This window comes from Dermacentor albipictus, chromosome 4 (assembly GCF_038994185.2).
Source record: "Dermacentor albipictus isolate Rhodes 1998 colony chromosome 4, USDA_Dalb.pri_finalv2, whole genome shotgun sequence".
NCBI lineage: Eukaryota > Metazoa > Arthropoda > Arachnida > Ixodida > Ixodidae > Dermacentor > Dermacentor albipictus.
The window spans coordinates 139,121,531-139,130,327 of record NC_091824.1 but is presented as its reverse complement, the minus strand read 5'-3'; the positions used below and the strand labels follow the sequence as shown (position 1 = coordinate 139,130,327).

Here is an 8,797-nt window from a genome sequence, read left to right as displayed (position 1 = left end):
AGGCAACCTAGGCCACTGCGACGAACGCCCGTCCCGCCGGCGCGTCCGCCAGTTTTCCCAGCAGCGCCGGAAGCTTTCGATAAGCGAAACATCGGACGTTGGTAGTAGTCACGTGGTTTAGCATCTGCCATTGCCTCCTCCGAGAGCGACTCGCACGTTTGGCTTGCGCGCTCGTCCTCTACCTCTGAGCTCGGGGAACGCCGGATCTGCCCGACTCTGCTTCGGGGGATGGAAGCGACCAGCCGAAGATAGCATGAGAGACGCGCTTGTTAGATAAGCGAAATCAATGCATTCTATACAGCCACCGGTGTGCGCGAACTGCGTGCGGAGCGGAGCGTAAGCAACGCTCTATTAAAGCTGTCTACTGTCTTTAACGTAATGCTATAGGCTTCCGGACCCTGCTGCTAGGAGCAGGCGACTGCCGTAGAAACCTAATAATTCCTGTGGCGACTTAATTGAAGAGCTAGATTATCGCGAATTATTTTATGTCAGTGGCTTAGAATTGATGACTTCATTGACCAACCAGGAACCAGAAGATAGTAACGAAGATAAGCGGCCGGCGCAGTCTCGCCGGCTGCACAAAGCCGTGACGCCGCACCGTATATGCAATTTGCATGACAATGCGGGAAATGAATGTTTCTGCGAACGGCAACGTAAGGCTCAGCGTTTCTTGTGGAAAATAGTCATAATGCTTCTCAACAGAGCAAAATGTTTGCCTTTAATAAGAGTATGAGAGTCCGCATCGCGGGCCTGATCTCCTTCCGAGGCGTTGGCGTGACGCCGACGAGATCTCTCCTGCTCTCGGTGCTGTTGCTCGTAGGCTAGCGGCTCCTCGGGAGAACGAACGATGTGTGACCGTCATGTATTGCGAAGTCAGAGAGAGACTTTTGCGCGCGCGCTCTGCTGCGAGAGAGAAACGACGTCACTATCGGCGTATTCAATGGTGCGGGTGGGTGGTGGTAACAACTTTATTGAGACTCTGCTCAGTTATGATCTGGCAGGCCCGAGTCCTAGAATGGCCCCTCACGAGAAGCGACCCTTTCGGCTCAGGCAATGGTGCGACATACCTTTGCTAGGGGGGGGGAGGGGGGAGCGGGGGGGGAATGACGTAACTATCGGCGTAGCCAACAGCGCCCTGCAATTTCCACCGGAGGGTTTCCGTGGTCGGACTGCGACCGTGTCGCCTAGGCACATACAGCTCTGCTTTAAAGGTATTTCTTAGATCATCATGATATTGTCTTAACCCCGTTCCCCTCTGTGTTCCTTCCCTGTAATAATACGTATGTGCTTTAAATGCGTCAGCGTTTCTATGCCTACCCAACGAGAACTTTGTCCGTCCGTCACGTAATACGAATGCAATGAATCATACCCCCATAAATAATGGCTCTGTGGTCGGACCAAGAACATTTCGCCTATAGGCATATACAGCCTCGCTGTAAAGAGGGGCCCCCTAAATTTACCAACTCTAGGGTGAGAGAGCCCATCAGAATAGGGTACAAACTACTATCAAGGGCCCCCTCACCGCAGCGAGTGCCTCAATCATTTTTTGTAGCACCATAAAAGCTGTAAACAGTACAGTGAAAATATTTTAGGTTGGTTCACTCAGAGATTAGTATCCGAAGAATAAATTTTTGGTATCGCAAGACATTTTGCTCACGTTTCTTAATAAGCTTATCGCTCGATACGCGATATTACATGCATCAACATGTGTTTGTACGTAAACACGCCACACCTAGCAGGCAAAATCATTCAATAGTACTATCACAGGGTAAATAAGTAGGCGATATCTAAGTCGTGCTCATGCGCATTTATTCCCATCTTAACGACGCTGCTTCAACTTTTGTGCGCTGAGGGTCAAAGAATTCACATCAGCCCTTTGGACCGCGGGTGGACGCGTTTCTCGCTACCGATTTCCCGAGACGGTGGCCGTCGTTCCATGTTGGGTGAAGTGGAGGTGGTCGCCGACATCTTGTGGTATTGGAGCTCGGCGAGGCCCACCTCAATCAGCCGCTCGCGGTAGAGGAGCCGGTACTTGGTTTCACTAGGACCCCAGTCAGTGTCGGGGCAAGCAGCTCGGCGCCAGCTGAATCCGCACTGCGCCAGTTTGACCACGGCAATGATGACGAGCGGTGCGAGCCCCACCACCGCCAACGCCCAGCCGAACAAGTCAGCCCACAGAGGAAGGATGTAATCGCCAACGCTGCTTCGCGGGAATTCGTACAAACTGTAGACCAGAAAACTGCCCAGGACCACGGGCGCACAGTACTTGAATGCAATGACCACGAAGTAGCTGGGACAGCTACCCGTCATGAAGGTAACGTCGAAGCAGAAGCGGTTCATGCCGTATATCCACGCCACGATGATGGCTTCGCCCAGGCAGGTGAAGAGAACGATCAGGGCGCCCAAGTAGTTGTCCAGGATCGTTAGGACGTACAGGCCAGCCTGCGCGTTCGCAGTGGACCAGCAGGGAGATAGGCTAAGAACAGTCGATGTTTGCGGGCTAATTTCCGCGCAGATATGTTAAGGCAAAAAAACTTAATCTGGAACCCCTACAGCGTAATTTTAGCGTTCACGCGAGTCAGTTAAATTCATTTCTGAGCAAACTGGTGTTAAGCGTCTTCAATTATGGTAGCGTTGAGATCATTATGTAGTTTTGCAAATTACAAAGTAACTAAGCGAAGCATCAAACTGGAGGGTGAATTGTAACAAATTACTTCAAGCAATCATTTCTGAGAGACTGGCCCGCTCGATTCGTTTTGAACGTCTTGGAGCACGAAAAACGTGAGATAAAACAAGAAGGCTGCACACGAGTTCGTAATCTTCTCGTCTCATCACTCGTCGTTTCATGCTGCAAGAAGTTCCAAATGACCAGAAATAAATAACCCCACATATGGTGGTTAGCAGGGCTTTTTGGTACGGTGTGCATTGTGCAATGAGCTTGGCTTGGCTCATTGGCTCAATGAGCTTGGCTTGGTTTTCAATGGCTACATCTTTCGCCCGTCAGCAACAAACCTCAAAAAAACATCATACCCCGTGTCGTGTATTCCCATAATCTCAGTCCCGTCCACGCGGTGTTGGCAATAATACAACCCCCTCCCCCCAAAAAAATAATAAAAAAGAATAAGCCCCACCTGCGTGGTGAGGGACAATCCGATGAGGAAGCAGAACGAGCAGTACATGAAGGCGGTCGCGGTGCGATTCTTCGCGAAGAAGGGGAATAGCTCTTGGATGGAATTGGTGAGGAACTCGCAGTTGCCCATCTGCGAGTCGATGCCCAGAAAGAAGAGCATGGCGAAGAACAGCACCGCCCACAGGTTGGGAAACGGGATCAGGGACAGGGCCTCGGGGTAGGTGATGAACGCGAGGCCCGGCCCCGCGGCGACCACGTCCGCGATGGGAATGTCCAGAGTGTGCGCCATGTTTCCCAGGACCGAGAACACCACCAGGGAGGCGAACGCGCTGGTCAGAAAATCGACGAAGCAGATGAAGGCGACGCTGGACGACATGTCGTTGCGGAACGGCTGGTAGCCGCCGTACACCAGAAGACCCCCAGTGCCAATGCTTAGCGAGTAGAAGGTCTGCTCAGTGGCCGCACGCCACACGTCCGGGCTCAACAACGTGTCCCACTGGGGCACGAGGAGGTACCGCAGGCCGATGCTGGCTCCGGGCAGCGTGATGCCACGAATAAGCATGACGGTCAGAATAACGTACGGGACCGTGGCGGTCACCAGGACCACCTTACCAACCACCTGCAACGATGGGTCAGAGAGAGAAAGTGTTATTACAGGCAAACGTGCAGTCTCACGTACAACGTGAGACTGCAACGTAAACGTGCAAACCTCACGTATTGAAGGCGTCTGTTCTCAACAGGACCACGGCAAGGCACTGTTTCAGCGCTTATAGATGGATTACACGGACGCCACCTTAGCCACCATATTGGTAAACCGTTGCGGTGGCAAGCTGCGCCCGTAACGTCACGTGCAAGCTATCTTGTTCATGCAGATATGTACGCATAGCAAAAGTGGGAACACATGTACCGCTTTCGATACCAGAACATACCAGCTTTTAATTGTTGGGGTTGCCCTTTCTGTCCCTCGTCTGACACAAGATTGGGCTCCGGCTCCAGCTTTAATGTCCTGGCGTCAAGGTACGTGAGCTTGGTGTTGCTACGACGAACCTTAACACGTTTTGACACTCATACTGTATTTAACACTTTAACACATTTAGCACTCACAAAATAAGAAAATAGGTGATGTAATATTTAATTTCGACAAAAAAGAATGAGTTCATCTTTACATGCACGAAAAACTTCCTCGAAATCCTTGCGAGCAGGATAATGCCTGACTAACGGTCTAAAAGGACAACGCGCAACAAAATGTAGGCATGAAACTTTTTAGAGCTATATTGATGTATCTAACCTCCTATCGCGTGCCGGCCTTACTCGCTGTCAATGCGCGCGAATGACCACCTATTCCTTTAAACAAAGGCTCAAAACAACCTAGACGACAATACACTTCATCGTGTTTTTTCTGTTGTTGTTGTTTCTAGGTGAAACGCACATGCTGCAGTCCGACGGCCTGCAGCGCACGCCTGCCGCCGGGTAGAGCATCGCTTTAGGCCTACCGCATGACACGTGAACCCCACCACTGACCTTTATTCCTTTGAATATGATGAGGAATATGATGACCCAGCAGATGGCGTAACAGATGACCAGATTGGGCTGCACGAAGCCGACCTTCTCGAAGGAAGACGACGCGTTGAGAACCACTCGGTTGTAGAACATGTCGACCGACGAGGCGTTGGCGTCTATGCAGCCGGCGAAGCGGCTGTTGTACTCGCTCTGCGACAGCAGCACACTGCTGCCCTCGTAGGTGACCACGACGGGCGACTCTGCCTCTGTGTCGTTGAGGCCCGCCATGACGACGCTCTTGCGGATGTTGGCACACACGCGGTTCATCGTGCGGCGCGCGAAGCATCCCTCCAGGGGAACGCCCCACCATTCGTAGCAGTCTGTCCACGGCAGCGGGCTCTTGAACGAGTGGTAGAAGTAGAGCACGGCGTACGTGATTATCATCTGGTAGTAGATGGTGGTCACGAAGGCGCCCCACATCATGCCGAATGCATTGCCCTGCGGCGTGCGAGAAGGAAAAAAAGCAAAATTAAGCAAAATGGGAAAAAAACTATGCAGATCTTACGCATTGTGGGAAGCGATATTATGCGACGCATGGGTTTACATCACCGTTTAATGGTCTTGAATGCCAGTACCAGGTGGACCAACATGCTTAGGCGTTTAAAGACGGAGATATCGAACTCATGACCCCTTCATGCTCTCGTTTACTGGCGCCTCGAGGCGATTGAAACAATTAATAACGTTCACAAACGCACGAACTAATCAAAACACTTCTATACGTCTTTTACCTCATTCAGAGGCGGTAGTTTTGATCGCGATATATCCTGATCGGAATAGAGTTTTTAATAGTGATTGGTTACTTAGAGCAAGCTGTGGAAGGGGGCCAATCGTGATCGAGAACTTCGATCCCGATACGATTCAATTGCGAAATGCCCCTGTGACCGGGGGTTACTTCTCGGCTTCTAAATGCACCCGTGGCTATCGGTCCCGATCATATGTGTGCTGGAGAGATATCTGGTTGTCCGTTTCCATTTTTGATTTCTTAAGCTGCAGAGAGGCCGCTGGTTTAGCGATGTTTCATGACAACGCTGCATGAACGGCAAAGTACATAACGGAGAGAATTTAGTAACACCGCCCGGCGGAGGACCTTCGTGACGAGCAAGAACAGCTCTGAACCCCGCGAGTCGAGCAGACTGGGACTATTGTTGTATACAGTTCAGTTTCGACGCCAACTATAGGACGCCCCAAGTGGCAGTGTCACAATGCCGATGGCGGCACCTCGGCCCTGCCCACGGTGGCCCTTCCATAGAAATAACGGCACTAATGCAGCCCAATCCGACCACGCAACAAATACAGGGTCCAATATATATCGCTTGGCGTGTTCAAAAAAAAAAGATTTTGCGCTTACCACTGCACTGTTCTGGCAAAAATTTTAATGCAAGCGCATTATGTGCCCCTTTGCGCGAAAATCTGTCGGCGTCCGCGAAACCGATAGATGGTATACCAAAAAGGGCCGATGGCGGAAAGAGCACAAAACATGTCAAGATTGACGCCGGATTCTAGGATTGACGCCGAATTTCTCATGGGAGGTCCCGGTAAACAAAGTGGCTTTGAAAAGAAAATTTGATGCATGTCGGTCTTGGTGCGAATTGAACCTGGGCCTCCTGGGTGCGAAATGAGCACGCTTCTCCGATGCCACCGCGGCGACATGGTCCTGACTGACTAAAAGTTTGCCTAGTGTGTGCGTTCATGAGCGCGTTTATTACCTTCCGAGGTTGACAAACGGTGTAATGCTTTCGCATTCCCACACGCAAGCAGTCTTGTCTCTGCCGCTTTCTTCTTTTTTTTTGCAGTAGGATCGAATTTACTGCATTGCAGCCCACACTTGCCACAGTTAATTGCCTGCGTTATTTTGTTTCTTAAGTGAAAATTTGCCTTCGCTTATGGGGAAGCGAGTTGCTGCCACGACGAGGACACAAGCTTATGCTTGCGCCATCGCGGCAGCAGCTCGCATCCACATAGGAGAAGCCAAATTTGCGGTTTATTTAAATCAACCAGGCAAGTAACTGCGGTAAGGGTTACACTGAATGACGTAGACTCCAAGATGCGCGCCTTCCGTAAAATTTGAGCAAGAACAATGCAGCGGTAAGCGCAAAATCTTTCTTCGAGCACGTTAAGTGAAATATGCAGGACCCTTATATAACCAACTGTGCGCCGCTTGTACACCTCTTTGTGAATACTTTCATTCTTCCAGTAGCGCTCAGCAGCCTCAGCTGCAAATGAAATAGCTTAACTTTTTCTAATACAATAGCATTGTACATGACATTAACCGCTCTTCGTTGTTCGTGTCGACGCAAGATAAAGAAGGCTGATCCACGAGACAGTCTACTCAAAGAAGGGTGTGTGTGTGCCGATCCTGATAATACGAAGTTGCTCGTTGGTCTGCGTTCTTTTTGTTTTTTATTGCCAAAGATGGGCAGCTTCTGCGGCCGAAACTGGGCTGCGTTCTGCGAGAAATTTCTCCGGAACGGGCACTTCGCGCTCGAAGAGACGCTCACCTGGAACATGGGCGACATGCGGAAAGCGCCCAGGGGTCCTTGACCGCTGAACTGACCTAGGAGGAGCTCCACGTAGTAGATCGGCCGGCCGATGAGCACGTTGATGACGATGTAGGGAATGAGAAAGGCAGAACCGCCGTTCTTGTACGCCACGTACGGGAACCGCCACAGGTTGCCCAGCCCCACGGAGTAGCCGATGCAGGAGCAGATGAACTCCAGGTTGGTCGACCACTTCTCCTTGATGACGCTCATGCTGACCTCGGCGAGGGATCGGGATGGAAAGGCTTGCTGCCACAGGCTAAAGGAGTGCGCCGAGACGAGGCGTGGCCCGGTCGTTCAAATGGCTTCCAGAAGGTCGTGCACGTGGAGCACGAGAGCGAGTGGTGCGCGCTCACGTGTGTTCTTCGTCGTTGTCGTCACCCTGGCCTCAGTGCATCGTAATGATCCCAGAGACTGGCACACACCCACATCGGGGGATTCGTCAAGTTGGTAGAACAATAGGACGTGAGAGAGGGTGGGCAGTATTATTAGTAGCAGTGAGAATACGACTGCTAGAAATTATTGATACTATTATTTCACGTAAAAAACAAATTACTTAAAAATAAAGGAATCAAGAATGCACGTCGCACTAATAATGTCACAGGCTTCCGTAACCTAACATGAAAAATACGCACGTTGCACGCTGGTTGGCTGGTTCTTTGATTTGGTTTTCAGTAAAATGTAAAGAATGAAAAATTCTTTAGTTAAGTGTGCCGCGCGACAATGTCGTTATTGTAATGTTTGTGGTCAGATAAAGCACATTTTTTCCCCAATATCTCTGATCTTTGAAAATTAAGATTTCGCAACGCTCTATTGTTGTAGAAGTCAATGTAATAGACTGAATGAATGAATGAATGAATGAATAATAAATTAATTAACTAATTAGGGGAAAAAATTCATTTCCACAAAGGCGGTATCCCGGCGAAGGTGGAGCCCTCAGTCCAGGGGCCCTGTGGCCTTCGCCATCTTGCTAGCTCTGTCGATCAGATTGAGCTGTTCTTCAGGCTTCGAGGAGGAGAGCTCTTCAGTAGACACCCGCCATTTAGTGATCGATTTATCATCAGGGTACTTGCAAAGTGCCGTAGTTATGAGTAGATCGATTAGGGACGACAAGGAATGTAATCACTGAATTGGTTTCGTTTTCACTGGCGTGTTCAAACAAATGAAGAAAAACCGACTCACGAGGATGCGTTGCCCACATGCCATAATGATGTTGAACCATGTTGGTTGGGCATGTGAGGTCCGTCCTTGCCAGGAACGTCGTGAATATGCTTTGTTACTTGTCATTTGTTTCTACGTCGGAGCAGGTGAATAAAAAGGTCAGTTCTCACCTCCGAAATCACACATTTTCACTATACATGGCTGTCTTTCGTGATCCTTCTTTTGGGGATTTGATATGACGTTTCGATCAACATAACGTTCTGCCATCACCATAACATTACTCCCTGTGGTGCAAAGTTTTTTGGCGAAGTGTCCTGTATGCTAGCAAACCAGTTCAGTTGGGCGTGTCCCATTCCTCAGTTTTCTAGAAGCACGCGAAGGTCAAATCAATAGTACATTGCTGCTTTTG

The 8,797-nt window shown here is 50.0% G+C and overlaps 1 protein-coding gene across 2 annotated transcripts in view; it reads right to left on the bottom strand.

Moving 5' to 3' along the window:
- Positions 1–1,788: 1,788 nt before the first annotated feature.
- LOC135895775 (sodium-dependent proline transporter-like) overlaps positions 1,789–8,797 on the bottom strand; it is a 38,244-nt gene continuing 31,235 nt past the window's right edge. The window contains exons 1-4 of one of the 2 annotated variants that reach the window (XM_065423934.1): positions 7,189–7,611; positions 4,652–5,128; positions 3,132–3,749; positions 1,789–2,442 (exon numbers count right to left, since the gene is read on the bottom strand). In XM_065423934.1, coding sequence (XP_065280006.1) covers positions 1,864–2,442; positions 3,132–3,749; positions 4,652–5,128; positions 7,189–7,440 — 1,926 coding nt within the window. In that variant the 5' untranslated portion in view covers positions 7,441–7,611 and the 3' untranslated portion in view covers positions 1,789–1,863. Of the gene's footprint in view, positions 2,443–3,131; positions 3,750–4,651; positions 5,129–7,188; positions 7,612–8,797 lie in introns of those variants that run through there. The other variant, XM_065423935.1, reaches the window with a different exon arrangement.